At 40.0% G+C, this 25,250-nt stretch overlaps 1 protein-coding gene across 6 annotated transcripts in view; it reads left to right on the top strand.

Moving 5' to 3' along the window:
* LOC134165373 (glypican-5-like) overlaps nt 1–25,250 on the top strand; it is a 391,916-nt gene that overhangs the window by 115,136 nt on the left and 251,530 nt on the right. For all 6 annotated transcript variants that reach the window (XM_062622059.1, XM_062622061.1, XM_062622058.1 and 3 more), the window contains one exon: nt 7,704–8,398. In XM_062622059.1, the coding sequence (XP_062478043.1) occupies nt 7,704–8,398 (695 nt within the window). The remainder of the gene's footprint in view (nt 1–7,703; nt 8,399–25,250) is intronic.

The raw sequence follows: 25,250 nt of genomic DNA, 5'->3' as shown, positions 1-25,250 counted from the left end.
GCTCTTTAATGGAACTCAGACATAGCTTCTTGTATTTCTTCGTTGGTACCTAAACAAGAACTAAAAAACCCCATGAAAAACACCCCCCGTTTCATCTTTGTTAAGCTAATCCTGTCTTTTGTAGCTATTTTTCTCTTAGATTTTTAGAAACAGGTCTAATGGACCACCTAATGAATTCAGCTGGAAATCATGAAATAGTTCATGACCTTCTGAAAGAAATGTATTAGCTTTCCTACTGCCACTTGAACTCCTTAATCAGAAGGTCGAGAAAATTCTCTCTGGAGACTCCTGTCCGGTTGCTTTTCTGTTAATGAAAAGATTCTCAGAAGAATGAAAAGAGTTACACATCTTCCTGCTTTCTCTTGATTGACTTTGGAGATTTTCATGGTTCTTTCTTCTTAACTAATGCAAGTCTTTAGAACTATTTTGTACTTTCCTTTCTTGTCAGTATTTAATACACCAGAGATATATGAATAAAATCCCTTAATTTCTTCTTCCCTGTCCTAAAGTTTCCAGCACATTTGAAGTGTCTCCCTGCCAGGACATATGAACACACAGTGCAGCAGTGTACCCGAGACCAGCTGTAGAGTGTACTTGTTAATCTGGTCACATCTGGTTTCTAAAGATATGGTTTTAGTTTATACTTTTCCATAGCTAACGTCCTGGTGCTTAGTGCCTCATGGCTCATCCTCAGTGTTACTGTGTAAGTCAAGCAACAGAGAGATGTCTCTAGTTGTTTTGGCAAGCCTTGCTCACTAGCTTTCCAAGCGCAATTGTGCCAAATGTGCAGACCACCAACATAAATGCCCTCTCTCTACTGATGGCGTCTGTCCCTTTCTCATATCAGTACCTGGCACCGAGTGCAGCTGGTACAGCTTTTGTGTTCTCAATGGTCTTTCATATGCAGAAAGACAGCAGAAGCAATTTTTGGCCATGTTTTTTCCTAATATTTTTTGATTAGTCCCTCTCCTCAAGCAGTATAAACTAACAATACCTCGACATAGCCACATTTTACTAGTACAGTAGCTGTGTCCCCCTCTAATCGATTTTTGGCCTTTCTGGTTTTCAATGACTGTAGTTCATTGTTACAATGACTTCCTTGCTCCTGAACACTTGTATGTGTATGTCCTACAGATGTTGTCATGGTTTTCTCACCCTTAACTAGGCATGGATTCCAATTAAGAGTTTTTTTTTATTCCGTATAGACCCAGAGCGTTCAGAGTGATATGATAAACGACAGGCCAGGTTGGAGGAACCGGGGGTTCGAGCAACCTGATCTAGTGGAAGGTGTCCCTGCCCATGGCAGGGGGTTGGAACTGGATGATCTTAAGGTCCTTACCAACCCAAACAATTCTGTGATTCTCTCAATCTATGACTGCTTCTGTCTCTCAAGCCAGCCCATGCTGCAGTTGTGATTGTGAAGAGATTCTTCCACAAGTCTGCTTTAATTCTGGAAACTATATTATATGCACTATCTTATTCCAAAAGTACTTGGGATGAAAGTAATCTGGGAAATACAAAGAGAAGTAATACCTTTTTATTCTGTCCAGCAATCTATGGAAGAGATTACCTGGAAGTTTTAATCCTTGAACTTCATCTTTCACTGTGTATTTTGGTAACAGTCACGCAAGTTTTGAGAAGTGTATGGTTGCAGTTTAATAGCCAAACTGCTGTGTTTTGAAAATTGGTTAAAAATAGTGTGCCAGACCTTTGCACTGAGGATTCTGCTCTTTCAAAGGAATTGCAGCCATATATATATATCAAATATCTGTTCTGAAGAAGCCAGACTTGGGTGCTGAGGCACTGGCACAGATTGCCCAGAGAAGCTGTGGCTACCCCATCCCTGGCAGTGTTCAAGGCGAGGCTGGATGAGGCTTGAAACAACCTGGTTGGAACTAGGTGAGCTTTAAGGTTCCTTCCAACACAAATCATTCCAGGATTCTATGATGCTGAGGGCAGTCCACTTTTTAGAGCCCATTATAAATTCTTTCTAACACTGTGCAAGTCTTCAATTACTGTCCAACACATTGTTTGGGGCTGACTGTTTTTTGCAGCAATACTCAAATACGTCAAAAAGTACCCCACCATATTGAACCTTATTTGCAAAGACTCTGGGGGTTTGCCTCATCCCATAAAGTGATGATACAGGGTTGATTTTTAAGAAAATATTGTTCAAGCTGGTGTTTATTTGTACTGGAAAGCTTCTTGATTTTCTAACAGAAAATAATGACTTCTGAGTTCACTGTAGATTCTTGCAGCCGTGCACAGCCTGGGAAAAAACCCAACAAATATCTGTGTTTATGTGGCAAAAACTTTATTATAATAGTTACATCAGAGCAATTTAAGCAATGCAGACTGCTTCTGTGGGTCCGTCTCGAAAGAAATATTGCTGGTTACAGAGTTGTCATTCAAAGCTGTTTTGCAAGCGCTTTGTGTTGTAATCCATCTTGGGAATTGTGTCCTATTTACCGGAGCTTCCAGTCGTTGCTGTCCGTGTTAGTGATTGATAAAATGAATCAGATAATAATTTTTTTGCTCTTAGTCTGATGCCTGTTAAACTTCTTAAGAACTGGTTATGTGAAGAACCTAGCTACCTACAGATACAAAACTGCTTTTTTTTTTTTTCTCTCGTAGGTAGAAAACTGTATTTATAAACTCGTGGTAAAGGCAGATTAAAGGCAAAGCTAATGTTGTTGGACAGCCATAGTTAATTCTTCAGTTACTTTGGCTCAACTCCTGTTAAAACTGTGAATTGATATTATTAAGTAATAGCTGTCAGGTTTGAACTTGGCAGATATGAATTATGTGGATCATCTTTTGGAATACTGTTTTGGCAGAAGGAGAATAATACTGATATCCACAGCTGTGTAAAAAATCCAGCCATATTCCTCAGGGCTCTTATGCCTCTTCTAGATCATCTTACCATGGTGATGCTAGTTGTCCATCAGCCTCCTACTGCACAAATATCCCCAAAGAACTACTTGCTTTATTTATCTTCCAGTGGAAGCTCGGTGATGTCATAAGCGGTTAATACCACATCTGGTCTCCAGCTTTCTGCTGGTCAACTAATTGAGTTTTGAGACTGCTCACTTTAAAAAGCTTGCACCCTCTAATTACAGTGTATGAAATAAGGTACAACTGCACTGAAAGGCAGTATGCAGAAATAATAAACAGCTAAATTTAATTACCTGCTCATTCATGATATTTACAAGAAGTTTGGAAAAAAAATAGCAAGCAGCTCAAAAGCAAGTTAGATTGCTATTTATCATTGGACCATTCTGTTGTTATTAAGCCTGTGTGTCTACTGACTTTTTTCCACCCTCTTCATCACCAGTCTATGAAGCAGTGAGCCTATTTTAAACTTGGTGATGTTATTTCTATTATTGATGCTTCCAGAATCAAATACCGAACTAGCCCAAAGTTAATGGTTTCAATATTCATCAGTTTCACCAAAATTAGGGCTGCGTTCTTTCTCCCGTTTTCTCTGTCCAAGATTGTATAGTTTAAGAAGCTGTGTAAGTTTACAAGAAAGTAGAAGAGAAAGAAGATGGTGTATTGTAGACTGTTTGCTTCAGCAAAGGGTGTGGATTTGCTGGCTGGGGCAGCAGGCTGAGGGGGTGGTTGCTTCCTATATGATAGCCCAGCTGTGCCAAGGCTGAAAGAATAGATTTGTGTGGAAGAAAACAACGAATAAGGCAGATTTCATGTCAAGATAGAAGTTTTTAGACGGTACTTAATCCTATTGCTGCTATTGGAAGTCACTGCTCCAACAGACCATTTGGAAGTCGGTTTTTCCTATGTGTCATAGCCTTGCCTGCATTACCTGATTATAGTAGTTGGTCTACTGCTCTGAAACTCAAATTGCATGAGTTCTCACTGCTAGAATTCCTTAAAGCCATTGCAACTTTTCTTAAGTTTTCTTCTGTTAAAAATAGTCCTAAATTAACACTTGGAACTAAGCAAAAGGTTAAAGGATGATTAATAGTAGCTTGTAAATAGTCCTACTCAGCGAGTTCTGATTAATCAATGTTGTCCACAGCCATTAGGTATGGGCATAGGAGGAGGCACAGACTTGTTACTTTTCAAGTAACAAGTTTCTAGCAATAAGTACATGACAGGATCTGTCTGATGCTATCAGTGTAGACAAGCTCATGGTCAGGTTAAGTACGCACCTTGCCCCTCCACACAGTAGTAGAAAGTTGTTTTTTTTTTTTTCCTCTGTGATCTATATTCTGAAGGACTGATTAGCTCTAAAGGCATCATACTCCCTCCTTGCTGTCAAGGTGAGCAAATTCAAGCTTCCCCTTTCCCCCTTTGCAAAACTTACTTTGCTTTCTCACTTTTGAATCTGTTTTGCACTCTGCCTTGTTAAAAGCATTTACAAATGAGTAGGTAACAGGAGAAGCATCCACTTCGCCCAGTTTCTGAGAGCTTTCAGGTTTTTTTTCTGACCTAGGATGTTTTGGAGCAGGCTTGCAGTGCTTTGTGCAAGGGTTGGTGTAGTGTCGGCTAGAAGGTGGTGAGAGCTTGACTTGTTCAGCATAGAGAAGAGAAAGCTCCAGGCTGACTCTGGCACCGATTGCCCAGGGAAGCTGTGGCTGCCCCATCCCTGGCAGTGTTCAAGGCCAGGTTGGACAGGGCTTGGAGCAACCTGCTCTAGTGGAAGGTGTCCCTGCCCATGGCAGGGGGCTGGAACTGGATGAGCTTTAAGGTCCCTTCCAGTCCAAATGTTCTGTGATTCTGTGCTTCTATGACATCATACTTCCACAAGGCTGCTGCTATGTGTATTAGGGCACTATTTCTCATCAGCTCTCTCAAGAGTGACTGTGTTTATGTGTAGGAAGACTCCCATTCTAAAACCAGGAGAATATGGGAAAAAGTATAAAGTATTGATAAAGGGCCTACATTCAGCGGTATAATTCAGGATAAATAAACTTCTAATACTTGATATTCTTTGTTATTGGTGAAATGTCACAAAATTGAAATTCAACTGAAAGTTACAAGTTATTTTCAAATGCATTTTAATGAATGAGAATCGATTTCAGGTTCTGTCTTTGCAGACTTGACACAATTTGTTTTGCACTTACATTGTGCTTTTCAAGTAATCTGGAGATCTAAAAAATCTACCTGTTGATCTTGTTTAATGCTGCTTTTTGAGCTCTCTTTGTTCATATCAAATACATTTAGAGATCGTTGCATATCCAAAACGTAGAACTCTGAATTTTAACATTTGTTTTTCATGTAGATGCGTAGGTGGGTGTGATTTTCCTGCTGTGTACATTGTCGTCTAGGCATCAAATTGCAAATAGTATGTATTTAAATTCTACTGCTGCAAAATATTAATATATTGTCCTTTATTTTGAAAAGCCATAAAGATGCAGAAGATTTAATGTACTTGAAAGCATTAAAAGGAAGCTATTGTTCAACAAACTGTAGCTTTCATTTGTCCTGTAACAGTAATAAATGCAAGATGTTGAAGGGAAAGGAGCCAAATATTAGTGTGGTCCTAAGAGACCAAACAAATAATGGAGCTACTTAAATTTCTCATTCTTCTTTCGTGATTACATTCAAATCTAAAATGTACACAGATGTTATTTCTGTATAGATAGTTTTAATGTTTGCTTCTACTTTTGGTTTATTGAGCATTGTTAAATCCTTTCAGTAATGTTTATAATAGAAGGGGTTTCTTTCTTCCTTCCTTGGAAGTCTGTGGGTTTTTTTCAAGTTCAGTGTGCATCCAGTTCTTGCTGAGTGCAAGGAGTTATTAATGTAGCGGAGAGCCATGGTGCTGGCAAGGGGGTCTTACCTTGTCATCCCTGTGGGACAGTGACCTAATATTGCTGTGTTGGACCTATGGAAAGAAAAGATAGTGGATTTCGACTGATTCATAATCAAGTTCTAAGTTGTTTACTCTCTTAATGCTCTCCATCTGAACCCTGTAGCTGGCATTGTGCGAGACAGTCCCTGCTTCCATAATCTAATAAGCTAAGTATCTGTAAGAGAGCATGTGTTGTTGAAGGAGGAAACTTGAAACACTCTTTTCATGTTTTGAATATTCCCATTACCTTTCTAGTGTGATAAAACTGGTGTTTAGGTTTCCTCTACAAATAAACACAGGGATGACATGGCAAACAAAAAACTCTTCGTGGTGTGCAGCAGCACACAGCTAACTGCACTACAGGACAGGTTGTGTCAGTATTTCCATCGTATATCCAGCTATAAAAGTCTGTTTCAGTCTGAATCTTGCAAGGTGTTGCTCTGCCTGCAAATAACTTCCTTCCTTCTCAACTGAAGTGTATCTGAATTCTTAATTTCCTAAGATTTTTTATAAGCACTTCCAGAGTATTAGTTGCTGTAATACCAGCAGGAATGTTTAAATTATTCTCTGGCAGAAGGATACAGTGTGTGTGCATAAAATACTGATGATTAACGCACAATGAGATATGCTGTATTATCTGTCTAGTTAAATCATGCTTTGTGGTAAAGGGATTGTAATGCTTATCATAACAAGCAAGTTAGTTGCCCAGGGAGATGTAATAGAGGAGTGCACTGAGCAGCTTTCTGACACAATTTTGCAGTGTATGCTAATCTTGACTTCCAGTATTGTATCTGCTCTTTTGCTGAGGTGGTCTCTGGGCGACTTCAGTTTGCGCTGCGCTGCAGTGAATGGCATCATGATGTTCAGATGAATGTAGAGTAGGATTAGACCAAAACCCCATTATCTGGCCAGTCCTCAGGAGGTATGAAGTGATTGAGCTTCTGCCTGGACTGGAACTGCTTGCTGTCCAGAGGAGTGCATGAATGATCTGTGTCAGAAGCTTTTTGTTGAGGAGCTTCCAAAGAAAGCAGGGGGAATGGTGTGGATTACTGTCTTCTGTGTCGTTAAAAATCATCTTGGGAACTGATCCCTTCCTTGCCCCGACTATGAATTCAAGCACCACACTCAGTGTTTTGGATGGATAATACTTTCTTTCTGCGTTTCAAAATGTGTTAACCATGGCACTCATTTTTCTTCTTTGTGGGGTAAGGGAAACTCAAAAAAAGCTGTAGTTGAAGGAGATGCTGTTTTTCTGACCTTATTGCATTTTGGGTTTGGTTCACAGTGAATGTGATGTCAGGTCCTGTGTAACCACTGGCAGACCTAGCCAATGTTAACAGGGAGAGGCTTTATTCACACAGCTTCTTTCCTGCATCCTTGAGCTGTGCTTTGCAAGAACTGCCTCTTAGCCCCCCACTTAGAGCATTTGGAAATGAAAGCTTCAGCTCCAATTTGTATTCAGTTATACGGCAAGCTTCCGCTGAGCTAGAGGAACGCTGTGGAAATGGATCTGGTTGAACTGGTTCAACTGCCCAAATGCAGCATCAGTTACAAAAAACATCTTGCATAGACCCTGCCTGTGCTCTCTGGGGTCTCTGTGGGTCCTTTATTGACCTGTAGAGTTTGGGTTAGGGTCTAGCCAGTGAGAATACAGTCATCTTAAAAGAAAATGTGTGTATTACCTGTTGACTTTGTTATGCTTATGTAATATTTAGTTGTCTTTAATCATATTACTGATGAAAGCTGCATTAACTACGAGTGTATTTATATTGCAGATTTCATGTAAATATTGATGTTCCTGTTCAGGACAATATTAGTCCTGTGACCAAGATGTCAGGTACTTGCTATTAACCTTTAGTTCTTTTTTTCCCCTGCCCCTTTTTAGAGGCCTTTGAGTCTTTGCTTCGCTTTGCTGAAAACCGCACAAGTTCCCTGTTTGAGACAGCTTACAGACCTATGGCAAAAGAAGCAGCAGAGCCTGTTAAAGAACTTTTTACAGACATCTCTCTCTACATTCTGGGTGCGGAGACTACAGTGGAAAGTGCAGTATTACGGTTCTTTGACAGTCTCTTTCCCCTGGTGTATAGTCGGCTAATAAACCCAGGAATTACAGATTTATCAGAGGACTATACAGAGTGTCTACGGCTTACAAGGCAAGACATAAATCCTTTTGGACACTATTCTAAAAACATGGTTACAGAGCTGTCAAAATCTCTTTGGGCAAGTAGGATGCTGAGCCAGGCTCTCAGTCTGGGCATTGAAGTGATAAATACTACTGAACATACAGCTCTCACGAAGGAATGTAGCAAAGCTCTAGTGAAGATGCAGTATTGCCCACATTGCCAGGGCCTGACGCTCATCAGGCCCTGTGTTGGATATTGTCTAAATGTAATGAGGGGCTGCTTGGCCAGTGTGTCAGAACTGGATGCACAATGGAGGGAGTATATCTCCACGCTGGAATATCTGACTAATGAAATGGCTGCCTCACATGATGTGGAAATTGCACTGATGGGAATCTGGAGCTCCATCAATGAAGCCATCCTGCATGCACAGTTGAATGGACCACAGCTCTCTGCTACAGTAAGTGCTCTCTGATTATTCACTACTCCCATTTATCACTTTCATTATTTGAGGGATAAACATTTAAACAAATTGGTGTTGTCTTTGCATCAGGTTTTAGTCTTCAACTAGATCTTTGTTTAATAGTCCATGAAAACCCTGTGCTGGGCACTGCTGAGGCCGCACCTCAAATCCTGTGTTCAGTCCTGGGCCCCTCACTACAAGAGAGACATTGAGGGCAATGGAGCTTGGTGAAGGGCCTGAAGCACAAGTGTGATGGGGAGTGGCTAAGGGACCTAGGGAGTTCAGTCTGGAGAAGAGAAGGCTTAGGTGGGACCTTGTCACTCTCTACAGGTGCCTGACAGGAGGATGGAGGCAGGAGGTGGCTGGGCTCTCCTCCCGAGGAGCAATGGATAGGACAAGAGGAAATTGCCTGAGCTGGGCCAGGGGAGATTTAGACTGAATATTAGGAAAAAAGTCTTCTCCATTCAAAACCAATGTAAATGAGGCCCTCAGTGACATGAGTTAGTGGTGGACTTGGCACTGTTGGGGAGCACCTGAACTTGATGATCTTAAAGGTCTTTTCCAACCGTATTGGAATAGCATCCAATAGTTGGGTTCAGCAGAGTCTGCTTTGAAATTAAAGACTTGGGGAGGAAGTCTGTTGCTTGAGAAGCAACCCTGTAAAGCAGATAGCTCTGGCTTGTGTGCAGAATTCTCTAAACAGAAAGTTGGGGTGTATTATGCTGGATGTCAACAATGTATTTTCTTACTTTAAAACATCTGATCCCTTAACTCAAGAAGTAGTGTTTCCCTGGTGTGTGTTTGTAGTTGTGGATATTCCAGAGGAACTGGTGTAAGGGGATAGAAAATTTGCTTTCTAAATAAAGGCAAAGAAATTAAAAGTCCGTAGTTTTATAGTCCCTTTACTATAGTTTTGACTGAGACATCAGAAAGTCGGTGCTGTACTGAGAACATCTGTCATACAAAAGTTAAAGAAGAAGCATGGAAAAAAATTTGACATATTTGACAGCATTTACGTGAATAAAGGATGCAAATACACAAAGTGGATCCATTTTTGTAAGTGGTAGCTTGAGAAGGAAAGAACTAGGTTGGTAGAACTGTCTCATAAATAATAGCAGTAGATGATTAGCAGGTGTTCTCTTATCTGTTGAAGATTGGATCAGAAATTATTGAAATGACTAATGGATGCAGCAGCCTACGTTTGCTTGAAGTTCAACATGAGTGTCAATGGAAAAATTGTAGCAGTGTGGCCTTAAGCAGGGCAAAGACTAATCTAAAAGATGTAGATAGATCTGCCTGTCGTGAAAGTAGAGGAATTCTTGCAGAGGACAAATGAGAAGGAAACACACAAATCTGAACATTTCATTCCTGTATCGCTTTGGCCGCCATAGGATGTACTTCAAAGAGTCTACAGAGAGAAGCTGTGGTAGAAGGTAATATGAAGTAAGGCAGTATTTTACTAGGAGAAAAATGCCTGGATGTTTGTAACCTTTCAAATTACCTAATATCACAGTTCTATTCTGGTCAATTTAGAACACCTGCCAGAGCCGGAGACATACAGTCATTATAATATGTAGATTATTAAAAAACCCCAACCGCTTCTGGTGATCTGATAAACTCCTTTCATCAATGACACTTATGTTTGCTAGTTTATCGGACATCCAAGGATAAACATGAAAAATTAAGAGAACCTTTCTCCAGGTTCTTGGGTAGTGGACGGTAGGCATTGGAACCTACACGCATTGCAGAACAGGAGGTTTTCATTGTGCTAATGCCTATTTGACAGTCTCATAATGTATCCCATAAAGAAGTGTTAAACCTAGAACACATCAGGAACTATGTTCTTGCATCTGCTTTTATTTTCAATCAAATGTTATTTTTCTTGTGGGTCTAGAAGGGAAATGAATATCAAAGTACGTCCATATTAGTTTTATCTGACAACACACAGCTTCATCACAGATTACACAGAAATAATTAGGGATATAATTAAACTTTCTGACTAATCTCAGCAAACCCAGTGTTATAGATGTCTCCTACAATGTATGCAGTATGTTACAAGATGCTACAACATAATTCTGCATTCTGTTGGCCTCCTAATTAAGATGCACTTGCTTAGCTTGCTGATGGTACAATTCACAATCCAGGGGAATATCAGATAACTACAGATACGCTCCATGAGTGCATTGCTTTGGCTGATTTGGAAGCAGCATCTGTCTGAAGTGTCTTTGTCCGTTCCCCAGCAGTATCTCTAAACACCTTCCATTCAGAATGAGTTCAGAAGGTGCTGTTGTTTGAAATGACATGAATTCTTTTTCCCCAAAGTTATCTTTGTTTTCTCTCGGTAGTGGTATCTCTGTGCACAAAACAAGGTCGTGTGCTGTTTTAGGGGCTGTTCTATGGGATAGCAAAGGATGTTTTCTGTTTGAAAAGAAAAACTATATGCCAGTGTGTGTTATCCTCAGTCCTTTAGCTTTTCCAGTTGTCGGCAGGGCAAGATTGTATTTCGAAGACGGAGTATATTGCACTATTTGAGCAAGCATTAGTCTGATACTGATTTAAAACTTTACTGATTAGTTACAGAGGATAGCCATTATTTAGGAAATTGAGCCCAATTAAGCTGTATTTCCTTCACTGAAGCAACGGAAAGGAGTTCAATCTCAGCTTCAGGATTTCCGGCTGTGAGATGGCTTCTTAGAACCCGGGATCCTATTCTCAGGTACACTTTGGGGCTACAAATGATGAGATTTGTACCCAGTGTATTTACCGTTTGTTTTACTTACGGGAAAAAAAGATACCTTCTCTTTTACCTTCATAGAAATGTAGAGATCTTTTCCTGTTCATGCAGCTTTTACAGAAATGAAACACTTTGGATACAGTTTCTCTTACAAATGCCGTAATCAATTTCATTCAATTATAAATAATCTATGGAAAGATCCTTCAGGAAAACAGAGCACTTGTAGTAATTTTCCTTTATCCTGAGGCAGCCGTCATTAATGCACCTGCCCTTTTAGGAAACATTTCACTTTTTTTTTTTTAATAGACAATATGGCTAAAAATTCAGGTTATTTTTAGCTCACTGCCTGCCTAAATGGTTATGATTAGTGGAAAGTTAGTTTTCTTTAAAATGGGGAAGGGGTGAAATAAAGCAATATAGCACTTAGGGAGCTTTGCTCAAATGAAGTGCAGTCAATTATTATAAGTTTAAAAATAATCCTATTTGTCTGAGGAGTTAATAACTTGAGGAGACTGGCCTCTGCTGATTTCCTCCACTACAGCCAACAGGATTGCCTGATATGCTGGGGTAGCATGTGTGAAAGGTCGCCTTTAAGATATTAGCAATCTCTCCTCAGATTCCTCCAGAACGTGCCATGCCATTTGTTTGATGCTACTGGCTTGCATCCAGCTTACTTAACCTAATGCAGGCCAGCCCCAGTCTCTGCAGCATCAGCGGTCATCATCATTACTTACTGGTTTGTCTGCTGGAATCTAATTGCCTTCCAGATTGGTCAGAACCCTGACGGCTGCTTGGTGCCAGCTACAGAGACCAAATTTCATTCCCCCTTACATACAGTTTTTGAGACTTTTCTTCGTTGTTTTTTCTTCTTGTGTCTTTGTGTTTTAAAGGTGGGCTTTCGATACCATATTCAGTCTATGGTATTGCTGTGTTTCAAACCCTCTATTTGTGCATCATTCCTCATGTTTTATTTTTTATTCAAAGTGAAAGTAAAATACAAAATACCCTCAACTAAAACGCAGGGAGGAGGACAAGCATAACACCGTCTGCATGAGTATTGAAGAGGGACTTTTGACAAGGGCCTGTAGTGACAGGACAAGAGGGAATGACAGAGGGGAGACCGAGAACATGTAAACTTACGTATTAGAGGTTGCCCAGGGCAGTGGTGGTGTCACCTTCTCTGGAAGTGTTAAAAAATCATATAGACAAGGCCCTGAGTGACACGGGTTAGTGCTGGACTTGGCAGTATGTGCTGAATGGTTGGACTTGATCTTGAAGGTCTTTTCCAACCTGACAGAGGTGATTCTGTGTCCAGTGCTGCAGTTCTGGGTTTCAGTAGAGCTTGGTTATCTTGCTTGCAGAGTAGCACTGCTTTTTCCTGGTCTGGATGTGAAAGGCACTGATGACCTGTTGGATGGTTTCCTGCTGGACAGACAAGAGCTCAGGAGTCTGTCCTGCTCAGGTACAGATTTCCTGTTAGCTTTGCCAATCATCATTACCTCACAGAGATTCATCTCTCCTCTGTCTCTGTCAGGTCACTCCTCTGTCTCTGTCAGCATATAAGCATATAAGAAGCATTTGCCCACACTGGATATTTGGTGCTTTTCTCTGTATATCTCTTAATTCAAAGGGCAGTGAAGCCATATGGAAATAACTTTTTAGAACAGAAGAATTCTGTATTGCTTATGTTGCTGTGTATTAAGGCTCTGTTTGTCAAGGGGAAGGCAGAGGCAAGTTTTGTAAAGGAGAAACATTTTATGGTCTGAATTTTGCTTCAATCCAACAGAATTTGAACACATAATTGCTCATTGTTCTTTTAAGCCATTTCCCCAGGTATTGCTACAACTTCTGCTCTGCATGTGGCTTCCTTTTTGTGAAGCCGGTCTGCCTGGCCACATGGTGGAAAATACAAAGCAGTGTGTTAGCAGAAATATTTGGAATGTGGGAATGCATGTATTCCTCTGGGTTCTTGCTGCATGAAGTTCAGAAGCAGAGTGCTTTCCTTGTTACTAATGCTGTAATGGCTGAAAAAGTATTAAATGAAGCGAATGTAAAAAGCCATAGACCTAATATTTTTAGAACGGTCAACTGTTCTAAAAGGCAAAGGTCCAACACACTGTATTTCTTCATTATAGAAGTGATAAAAGCAAAAGTTAATAAAGGGCTTGATAGGGATTGTAAGACCTAGATATGATCAGAGATTTAGCATTAGGAGAAAGCAGAAAGTTAATGAAATTCTTGGATATAAGCTTACCAATTAATGTGATAAAAGTGATAGAAGAATTAACTTTAAGAAGAGGAACAGACAGAGGCAGGAGAAACACAGGGAGGGATGTTTAAGATGCATGATGCTAGGAATTTCACAAGTGTCAGAAAAAACAGCACTCTGAGGGAGAAAAATCTGATCAAAACCACAGAGAAATCAATTACATTCAAATGGGTAATACTAAGGTCTGCTAAATACCGAGTGTGTTTGAAAGGGACTTGTAATGAAAGGGACTATCTGATGCCTATTTTTGACTTGTAATGAAAGGGACTATCTGATGCCTATTTTTGGCAGATCATTTGAGCTGTGTTTCTTAAAAGCTTTGTGTTGCTCAGGAGAAATACAAAGAAAGTCATGAGAAAATGAAGGCTGGTAGTAATGACTGTTGTCCTTGGGGATGAAGATGGAATTAGGCTTCCCATGCCTATCCAACCACTTCTGCTACGTTCATTTGCAGTTAAGGATGTCACTGGGAGTTGGGGAGGCAAATTACACAAAATTAACAAGCAAATTAGTGATTAAAAAAGAATCAACAGAAAATACTTACAGGTGGGTGGTTGTTCTTGGTGCCTGGTCCGTCAATCTACTCCCATCAGTGGTTTTAAACAGTTTATTCCTGCTTCAAAGCAGGTTGCAGGCAGTCATCAAATGCATGCACATCTCTCTCCACTGTCTTCTACACTTGCTTCCCTGAAGCCATTTTAAATGCCTTTCTCTTATTGCTGATATTACATCTTCATTAACATTTTGATTCTGAAATTGCTTTTGTTGGCAACTGCATGGTACATAGCTCTAAAGAAGTTCTAACTTTGCAGATCAATTCTGAGAAGGCCTATAGGCCTGTGGTTATCTGAGGAATTCAAGCTATAGCTGGGTACGTAAGGTAGGGAATGCTGGTAGAGTTGGAGAGCTAGGAGGCAACAAGGGGTCTAAGAGGAAGATGGAAGCAATGAAAGAATATTGCAATATTATGATATAGCTGTATTCTGGTGTCATATATTGAAAAACTAATGAAGGGACCTCGTGATTTGTTCAGTAATAGCAAAGCATCAGTGATAGAGATAGAAACAGAAATGAACAATTATGGGTTTTTTTTTGCAGGTCTTAGGGTGGTACTCAAACAGCACGTCATTTTTAGAGATATTTGAGGATAGCTTTCAGCATTCTTTGCAGGTACAGATGACACTGCCCCGCACATGCCCATAGCCCACTGGAAGCTGTCAAGATGTATAATGTTGCATTTAACTGGAACAAATAATCCCTGCTAAGAAGCAGCATGTAATACCTTTGATACTGAACAAGCAAACTATTTAGCTATTTGCTAGGTTGAATATAGGGATGGAAAGAACATACTTTGGTGTATCTTGGAATGCCCACATTGCTGTGGTAGGCTTGAGCCAGAACTTTGGAAAGGGGAAAAAAGAAAAAGAAAGAAAATCTTGCTATGACTTTTGTTGTAAAAATCTAGTGTATGGAAGACTTGCCAAAAAATAATTGAGGTGGTAAGAAATTACTAGGTATGGAGAAGAAGAAAAGCCTTGAGAGATAAAAGACCTCTGAGACATGGCAAAACAGTCACCTTTAGGAAAAGCAAAGCTTAGAGGAAAGACTGCCAGCCTTAGAGCAGCAGGTGAATGATCCACAGTAACCTGACAGATCTGAAAAAGAAAATGGCAGTACTATGAACAAAATAACTTTGTGCTGAGTGAGTTCACAGCAACAAAGAGTTTCTGCCGGCCAGTAATGAACTACTTGATTAAAGACACTGAACAGCATCATAAAACACTCCTGGAGACTTTGGAGAACACTCAGAGCTGAACTCAGGTGCTTCTTTCCTGCAAGTTTTCCAGTTGAAATGATCAACACCAGCTGCCAGTAAGTATAAGAACCATACTCAGAGTTTAAAGCAGTACATTTAATTCCTTGTGGTTAGATTGCTGAAAATAACTCTAAAAGTGCACAAGGAAAAGCTCTGTTTGCATAATATTCACAGTAAAAATGTTATTTAAAATGGCATTTTGTTTCTTCTAAGCGCTTAGCAGGAAACCTCCTCTGAAAACAGAAGATTATCTCTAAATGATCTCATAGGAGTCAGAATGGTCACTGTATCAAAGCTGTCCTATTTAGTAGTGCTTCTCGCAGATGTGATCTTGAATGACACAATCTCGCTGAAGGCATGATTGGTACATTTTGTTCTCATGAACAAAAGTTACATGAATGTACAGCAAGTTCAAATCCTTTGGGAATCCAGGGACAAGAGGAGACCTTTCAGAAACTAAATGAGTTGCACTGAAAGCACACTGGGTAATGTAACCACCCATTTCTATGCGAAAGGTGAAAGAATGGTTTTCATAGTGGTATCTGCGTTAAAGTTCTGGTTTATTTCTTTTGGGCTTTATACTCATTAGGACACTGCTCTCATCTTACAGTCAGCCGTGAATGAATTCTTAAACAGGAGCAGTGGAACTATATATCTGGAATCAACTGAATTTCATGGAGTATAAGCATCTAATTCTTGTAGTCAGCTTTCTAAGTCTTGCCATGTGCTATTTGCTTGATTTAAAAGCATTTTGACACTGTATATAGAAATATTGTAGAAGTATTTCTGGAAATAATCATCTAAATTCTTTAATGCGTTTGCCTTGTTCTCATCTGTTATAATAGTCCTCTGGAGGATTAGAGCTCATGTGGTCTTGAACAGCTCTTTCAGGGGATGCAAGGAGCATTCCAGCCTGGGTTGGTTATTGACAGTTTTCTTCCATGCAAATGTTTGATACCAAAGAGTGGCTTGATTTCTTGGTGTTAAGGGTCATCTCATCTGTAGTGATGGAACTGGGCTGTGTCAAAAGCAGTCTGGCCAGCAGGTCAAGGGAGGTGATTCTGCCCCTCTGGTGAGACCCCACCTGGAGTACTGCGTCCAGCTCTGGGGTCCGCAGTACAGGAAAGCCATGGACCTGCTGGAGAGGGTCCAGAGGAGGGCCACAGAAATGATCAGGGATGGAGCACCTCTGCTATGAGGAAAGGCTGAGAGAGCTAGGGTTGTTCAGCCTGGAGAAGAGAAGGCTCTGGGAGACATTTAGTACTGAAAAGTGGCCTACAAGAAAGATGGGGAGAGACTTTGTAGCAGGGCCTGTTGCAATAGGATGAGGGGTGATGGTTTTAAACTGAAAGAGGAGAGATTCAGGCTGGACTTGAGGAAGAAACTCTTTTACAAAGAAGGTGGTAAAATCTTGGCACAGGTTTCCCAGAGAGGTGGTGGATGCACCATCCCTGGAGACATTCAGGTCTGGGCTGGATGTGGTTCTGAGCAACCTGATCTAGTTGAAGATGTCCCTGCTCACTACAGGGGGTTGGACTAGGTGAGCTTTGAATGTCTCTTCCAACCCAAACTATTCCATGGTTCCAGTTGTTCAAAATTTGTCATTTATGTCAATATTAATTAGGTTAAAATGAAATAATATATTTCAAAAAATCTCAATTATTATAAGGGTAAGAATAGAAACCACCATATAATTACATTGAGTTGGTTCTGAGAGATATTTACTGTGTATTATCCAGCTGTCATGTTATTTGACTAAACACATAGTTAAGAATACATAAATTGTATAGCCTTAGGTTTGTTTTCTCAGAAGTGATCATTCATTTGGATGTACATGTTTCTTCATAGCCAAAGGCATTCCCCTGCAAGTCACATGTTACCTCCCAGCTGACTTGCTGGTGGTGTTTAACCCCACTATTAACAAGTCATTAATCTGTAGTAAGATAAAATGTTCTTTTATATCCCGCAGAGCAGTATTCAAGCTCTGCGTTCTATTCCCTAAACCTTGTATTTTTTGTAAACATATAACCTGAAAGTTTTATGTTAAATACTCATTTCAATGGATCTGTTGAATGTAGGTTTTGACCAGCTTTTGATTTGAGGCCATCTCTGATTGTGACTATTTGTGATTAAGGTTTTGGGTATGATGGTGATTGGGGGCTGCTGCCATCTGACAAAGGCTTCTGTCTCTGAGAAGGATCATAGCACCATTCTTTGTTACCATTTGCAATCAAGATTCACTTATTTAGCCTAGTCTTATTGGCAAAGTGTTTATGGAAAATGTGTCAGGCATTTGTGTGTGTTTGTGGTCCCAGGAATGCTGTTAAGCTAGTATACAGGTGAGTGTTTCTAGAGATCTTGGATGCACATTGGTTCAAAACAGATGAGAATCTGCAGGATTCTGGTGCTGCTTCTGAGCTGCACAGGCTAATGTATGGTGTATGGCCAGTAAGTTATCCAAATATGTAAGAGTAAGGATAACAGGTTAAATACAAGGCTAAGAAATAGGAATCTGCTTTCAGAGCAAGAAACCTGAACAGTGTAGTAAAACAAGTCATTGTTTATTATTTAATTTTCATTATGGCTACCATCTTCATTTAGGGAATTGAAAGATGCCATAGATTTTTGAAAAGTCCATTTTATTACTTCATTGTTGTTTTCTTCTTTAAGAAAAACAATGATACACCATTGATATTAATTCTAAAGACATGCTTAAAAGTGCATGGTTGATGAAGCAAGTGTCCTTGGCTACTGTAGAAGTGTTAAGCCTGCCCTTCTGTGATGTGAAGTGCTATAAAGACTAACACAAGTGCACACAGGTGTATGCACACTAACATACACAGCCCACTGCTTTTTCTCACTCCTTCAAATGCTGCTGCATCTTTTGTAGGGGGTGGATAGTCAACCTGGTTCTAAAATGCTAGTTCATGTAGCATCTGTTGTAATTCAGTAAGAATGAGCTTATTAGTTCTACTATTGATTTGACTTTAGATTTCCCCAGGAGTTATGTTTCTGCATGAGATAACTATTTTTTCTTGAATCTGTTTCTTTGCTTCATTTCATTTGCCAGACTGAGGCTCTGAAGGTTTTCAGCACCTTTTGATTCCTAGGGAATGAATTCCTGGGCACTGTACAGCCAAGTGTAATTTTATTGAAATAATAATGAAAAGGAAACCCCAAAGTCATAACTGGAGTAAAATATATGGTCAGAATGGTGCTCATTTTCACCCCGAGGTTAAAAATGCTGAAGGAGCATAGCCTAAGTCATCATATCTGTGTCCTGTTTGACTTTAACTTGATGCACTACGGAGAGGAGTGTGTGGCAGGGTATGAGCTACCGAATAGAACTGCTATCAAAGCCATGATCATAAACCTGCCAAGATAGCACAGTCATAATTTCGCAGAGACATTGTTGTCACTGAGCACTATCTCTTTTGGAATACGATTCTGGTGTCAGCACTTCACCATTATTACAGTTGAAAGATGAAGAATGTAAATATGGTAAGAGTCCAGGATTTTGCTTGAAGCAATACTGGGTACTGAAGAAGACAATCAATGGTTGGGATAGTGTTTATGGAAATAATGATGCTCAAGATGACAGATGATGTGCTTAGTGCTTCAGCAAGAGTTGTGTATGCTTTATTCATTGTTTCTACATGTTTCTTTCTTTCTTTATCCTGTTCTTTGCACCTATTGTAAGCCTCCCTAGACTGTAGAAGTCATCAACTGAAATTGATTGTTATTTTTTATTACAAAATCAATTTAAATTACAAAAGAGAGCTTCCATTTGCAAGGTTTTTTTACAAACCTGACTTTCTCTATTGCAGTTTATTAAATATGATGGAATTTGTTGCCCTGGTGCTTCAGAATTTTGGCACTTCTGTTTGTTGTGGTTAATTTTGGGTCTTATAAATTAACTAGGCATCAAACAATGAAGCTAGAGTGTTGCTGGGTTGAGGTCCAGTCCCTGGTAAAAAATGCAGCTCTAGCATATTGGCAGCTAGACTGCTTGTTATTCATTGTAAGGCATCTAGCTATGGGAGTGTTAGATGTTTGACAGCACTGAATAGATTCCAGTCAGCCATACAAACTACCTCCAGTGAAGTGGAAAGGACCATAAAATTGTTTTAGCAACAGCTAATTCTCTTGAGTCTCCCCCCCCCCTTTTTTTTTTCCTTTAACTGTTTGGTTGTCAGTAGAGGATTTGCCAATTCAAACAGGAAATCTTCCCAGGTTGATTTCATTTGTTAAGATTTATGATGAAAACTTTGCACTGATTTTGCATTTAGCATAGTTTAGATTTAAGCTAACCCCACTCAAAGTGTCTATTTAACAGCATCCCCTTTCTGTGAAGATAAAAACTGAAGAAAAAGGAAACATAAAGCACTGTGTTTTTAAAAGTGATTTTTCCATACATAACTTGCAGTTCTATTTTTGTCAACAAGGCATTTGGGTGCCAGATTGTTAACTGGTGGGTATTTTGCTTCATGTCCTTGCTCACCTTTTAGCTGTTGCAATGCCATGCAAACTTAGTGCTGCAGGGTGCATTTTAAGCAGGCTGGAGACTGAACAGGCTGGAGACTTGTCATTTCAGTCTCCAGCTAAAGATAACCTGTTAATTCTTCTAACTTGCCTTACTGTGAGTAATTTTTGTTGTTTTTTTTTATTCCTGAGTAGCTTAGACTGGGAATTTAGTGTGTGAAAGAACATACAAATGCATCTTCACTTGTCAAACATTTCCTGATAGAAAAGGTGGTGGCTTCATAATGATCTGCAGTTCAGTATTTAAGAAAAAGCCATGCACACCAAGTGTTTAGATAGTCTGGGAGACACAGTAGCTTTGGAGGAAGTCTGAGAAATTCTGGTGCTTGGAGAAGAGGAGGGAGATGGGGAATGAGGAGATCCTCAGCTGTTACAGCTTCATTGAAGGGACTTAAGGAAACAAGAACCTGCATAGAAGAGATTCAGTTCTGGAATTTGACTGTTTGCAAGGTTTTGTTCTGTGGATTGTAGATGGGCAAATGAGATCAGAGTGAAAATCAAGTTGGTTCTCTTACCGTCCTCTGCCACAAAAGAGGTTGCCTCTTGTGAAGAAAGAGGTCTGTCTTGTACACTGTGAAAATGACATATTTCATCCAACTGAATACAACCTTTTTCTTTCTGTTTGCATCTTTTTTCCCCACTTTTTGTAATTGTAATGAAGCTTTGCTTATTTCATATTCTTCTGGTTCGTCTACACAAAACCTTGACTTCACAGACTTTTTCTCTAATCTTCCTATGTCTGTATGAACTAGAGAAGTCAACCCAGCCTGTGTAAGGAAAAATGAAATGATAAATCTTAATTATTGAACCTCCCTATGGACTTTTATGACACTAGAACAGGAACTTGATTTATCTGCTGATTTTTCTGTACCAAAAGTTAGAACTAATCTGCTAACAGCAGAATTGAGAATAGGCATTTCCAAACAAGTGACGATGAAGGAAAACAGAGAAGGATGTTTGTGGTGAGTTAACCTTGGCTGGCTGCCCACCAAGGTGCTCTCCATCCCCCTCCTCAACAGGATGTGGGAGAAAATAAGATGTTAAAGCTCATGGATCGAGACAAAGACAGCAAAATCCTGTATCAGTTGATGTCCCAGGCAAAACTGACTTGGGGAAAACTAAGTTATTGGCAGTCAAAATAGAATTGAATGGTAAAACTTGGGTGTGTGGGCACGGGGCAGCCCTGCATCTCCCAACAGAAACCCCCACAGCTCCGCTGGACATGGACAGAGGAGGGGGAACAGCTTTTTTAGGGAATGGCAGATTCAAGTAAGCGGTTTAACAAAGTAAGCTTTAGAAAATAATAAGTTGTTTCTGAGCACAACCCTGATTTGTGATAGGAATTGATCCTTTGTATTTCTGAATTGATGAGCATTGACAGAGCAAAAAGGAGGTGCAAAGAACTAATAAAGATACTGCACTGTTCCCAATTATAGTAATAACTGTAAAGAAATCGTCAGGCCTGCTGGTAAGGGGAAAACATCTCTTGGATCTAATTGCGATTTTTTTTTTTTTTTTTTTTTTTACAAAGCAAAGTTATCACAGTTAGAATGGGACAAATTGTGTTTTGGGGAGAATTTAGTTTGTGCAGAAGGAAGGAAAACAAGAAATGGGGAAAAGAGAGTTAACCAATAAGAGACTTAGAAGAATACAGAGTTGAAGAAAAACAAAACAATGAGAAAGGTGTGTAAAGAAACTGAGATGAAAGAGATGGAAAAGAGCTAAAAAGACAGTTATAAGGGAAAACAACCTTTATTTGAAGACTCAAAGAACAAGAATATGTTTTAAGACAGAATAAATGATTATAAATCCTTACTGACTGTAGGCCGGTATCAAGAGATGGCATGGGCTGTTGGGTCTGACAAGCCTCTAAGCCATACAAGTCGGTTTCTCATGGGATATTCTTCATGGGATAGATTTAATACAATGGGGATGTCATGAGTCAGGTCCAGAAGCAGCATGACCATGTCTACAGGTCTTCTCAACCAGCCTTAGCAACTTGAATAGTCTCACATAAACACAGCTGTGCTGCATCTGGATAGAAGCAAGCAAATCTCCATGGTACTGTATGTGGCCATGAATTTACCAAAGCAGAGCAGTGCTGTGTTTTAACTTTTGCTGTTGTTGCACTTCAGTCAGTGGTTTTCCTTCATGCTGTGTGGCTGCAGTACTGGGGATTTTCCAGTAAGGCTGATGACATTCCACATGATGGGTTTTCCATGATAGCCTGTGCGTCATGTCAGCTAACTGTCAGGGTGCACAGACTCCTCTGGAGAAGTCTTTTCAGTGATTATATTCCAGTTATTTGCCCCCCTTTTTTTTTAGTTTGGGGTGTTGGGTTGTGATTTATCAGTATTGTCTCCCTTACCCCTAAACTACCATGTTTGGATAATTCTACCATTTCAGGGTGGTTTTAGCCATATTTTGCCTGCAGTAGAGGAGCTAATCAGCTTGTGAGTTCTCCTGAGCAGTTAGCTTAACCTTCTAAAGTGTGCAGTTACCTGCTGCTGATAGCTAGGGAAGGACCAGAGTGTGTGAATGACAGCACGAATCCTTTCACGCTTACAGTGGCAGCAGGTGTTTAGGGCTTTTGTTCAGTTTCTCTTGTCCCCCTTGGCTCTGCCCTGACTCTTCTCCCTTTTATCAGTTCAGAATGTTTTACAAAAAACCACTTTGCATTACTCTATAAGCTTTAATCACTAAGTACATACACCCATACTTCTATTGTCTAAATTTGCCCAGGGTATGCCCTGGGTTCTGAAGCTTCATCCCTGATGGAATTGAGAAGTTGTCTTCTTGCAGGATCACGTCAGGAAGCTGATTTGTGAGTTCCAGTATGAGCTTAATGCTTCATGATGATTATTTGAACTGATGTTTGTTGTGATCTGAAAGTAAAAAAAGAATAGCTTGTTCCTCAGAGTTAGCTGTGAAAATATATGATCAGTCCATGATTCTGTTTGAGACTATAATGAGTGACCCAGGATTTCATACGAAATGTAATACACTTTTTTAAAGCCTTTTCCTATTCCTCCCCACTGCCTATAAACCCATGCTCTCCAGTATACTTATGCTTGGTTTTAACATCAGACTCTAAAGTGAAGTCAACAGCTAAGTTTTTTACCTTTAATTTTTTAGTACAGAAATTCCTGACAGCACTGTGAAGTGGTCAAAGAATGCATGTACCTGCTGTGGGCCACATCCTAGGGAGTAAAAGTCATCTGAGTTTAAGCACTGCAACACCAATTCATGCCAGCGGAGGATCTGGTTCATGCAGCTCATCCTATGTGCTTTCAGCACCGTGAACTATTACATCCAAATTACAACTGTCCAGATTAATAAGGAAGAAATAATTTACACAGTGAGGTTTGCCTGGGAAAGAATCTGCTGGCTTCCCAGCCTTGCTGATCTATTGTAGAAATGACTCTTGTGTGTCACAAATCACAGTGTCTGTGCTGGATGTATATGCCAAACCTAACTCACTTATGTTCAGAAATAACCATGTGTCCTGATGAGAATTTTGCAGAAATGGAAGCAAGCTGTTTTGTGCTTGGAGTTGTCTCAGTGGGTTTGTATTCTCAAAGGTTTTGGTACATGGAATCTGGCAAGAGACTTAGGGGAGGTTGTCACATTGAAGCTTCTAAGTCAGTATTAATCTTATATATAAAACATCCTCCAATTCAGTGTCTTCAGTAGAATGTGTAATGGAATAGCAGGACTGAAAATGGCAGATCTGTTTCAGCACAAAACTGGTGTGATATACCTATATTCTTTTTCTTTTTTTCTTTTTCTTTCTAGTTCTCAGAGGCTTTGCCCTCATGCAGTTCATGATGGGTTGAAACCTGGATGTTTTCCACAGCTAGTACAGAATGTATTGGGTGGAATCACATGGTGTGGGAGCTGGAAGAGATCCCATGAGACTATCTAGACTAGTGGAAGGATCAGCTATATTTTTATGTCTTTAATGTGGGCTAGAATGGCATTTGTGGAGTGCTGGTGCCAGATAACCAGGAAACTGATAATTTCTTTTGTGTTTCTGTCTACTGTGGTTATACCCACCTTTTCCAGGGGCAATATGATCTAAAATAAAGGCCAAAGCCAATAACATCACTCTAGTTTTTACACTTATATAAATGGTACTTACATAGTTCTTTCACACTTCTGATCTGGTAGTTGACTTAATCTCTAAATAATGCTTTTAATTCTTATCTCTAGCTTATCAACTCTATGGCTTTTCTCTGTGAATTTTTGGGAACTGCATGTTTCATTAACTGCTTAACACTACATTGCAATTGTAATTTGGTTTAGAACAGGCTCAGTACTGAAGACACAGAATCAAAGCAGAAATCAAAAATACTATGGGAAAGTGCTAGGTTGAGCAAGAAGAGTGAGGATCTGTTCTTGTAAAAATTCAGCTTCTTAGAGAAAAGTGGAAGGTTCAGGCTAAAAAACTTCCATACCTGAACTGAAAGGTGTGAAAGTTTTTGTCTGAAATCTATAGGAATGGGACTGATCTTTGGAACTGTGGTGATATATATGACAGGAGAAGTCTGAGGAAGCTGTGGTGAAGAGTGATCAGGCTGTGTCTTCTGCTGTTGAGAAACTGGAAAACTACTCTAGATAAATACAAGGGAAGAAAAAGCTCATGTCACTGGTGAGAGGGGTTTGTTTTGTTTGGTTTTCCAACTGCAAACTACTCAAGTAAAATGATTGTCACTTAATTTCCTTGCTTCATCTGTATAAAACCTACATTCTTAGAGATACGTGGCCGTATAAAAAAGTATTAAAGACTAATAGCTCCTCCAGTGTTTTGAGACTATTGAAAAATGGTGTTTCTGAAGCAGTAGATAGTTGCTGCATACCCGTGTTATGGTTTATACATAGTAGGACTCTTGAATACCATTTTATTTGTTGCTTGTTGTCCTGGGTTCAGCAGTAGCAGTCATTTTTCTCCTTGGTAGCTGGTGCAGTGCTGTGGTTTTGACTTTCAGCCTGGGAACAGTGCTGATAACACTGATGTTTTTAGTTACTGCTTAAATGTTTACTCTGACCAAGGACTTTGTGAGTCTCCTGCTCTGCCAGGGAGGAGGGGAAGCCGGGAGGAAGCAGAGACAGGACACCTGACTCAAACTAGCCAAAGAGGTATTCCATACCACAGCACGTCATGCCCAGGATGTAACTGGGAGTTACCCAGAAGGGCTGGCTCACTGCTTGGGCGGGCTAGGTATAGGTATCGGTCAGCAGGTGGTATTGTATTGTATTATCTTCCCTTGTTATTTCCTTTATCATTATTATTATTGGTGGTAGCAGCAGTGATTTCTGTTATACCTTAGTTACTGGACTGTTCTTATCTCAACCCGTAGGAGTTGCATTCTTTAGATTCTCCTTCCCATCCCTCCAGGAGCGGGGGGAAGAAAGTGGATGGGGTGGGGGGAATAGACTGCGTGGTTCTGACTTATGGCGTGGGCTTAAACCACAACACCTGTGTATG

The sequence above is a fragment of the Pezoporus occidentalis genome, unplaced genomic scaffold (assembly GCF_034315485.1).
Source record: "Pezoporus occidentalis ecotype Australia unplaced genomic scaffold, CSIRO_AGI_Poc_V1 ctg239, whole genome shotgun sequence".
NCBI lineage: Eukaryota > Metazoa > Chordata > Aves > Psittaciformes > Psittacidae > Pezoporus > Pezoporus occidentalis.
The sequence above is the reverse complement of the archived record's forward strand: the minus strand, read 5'-3'. Positions and strand labels throughout refer to the sequence as shown.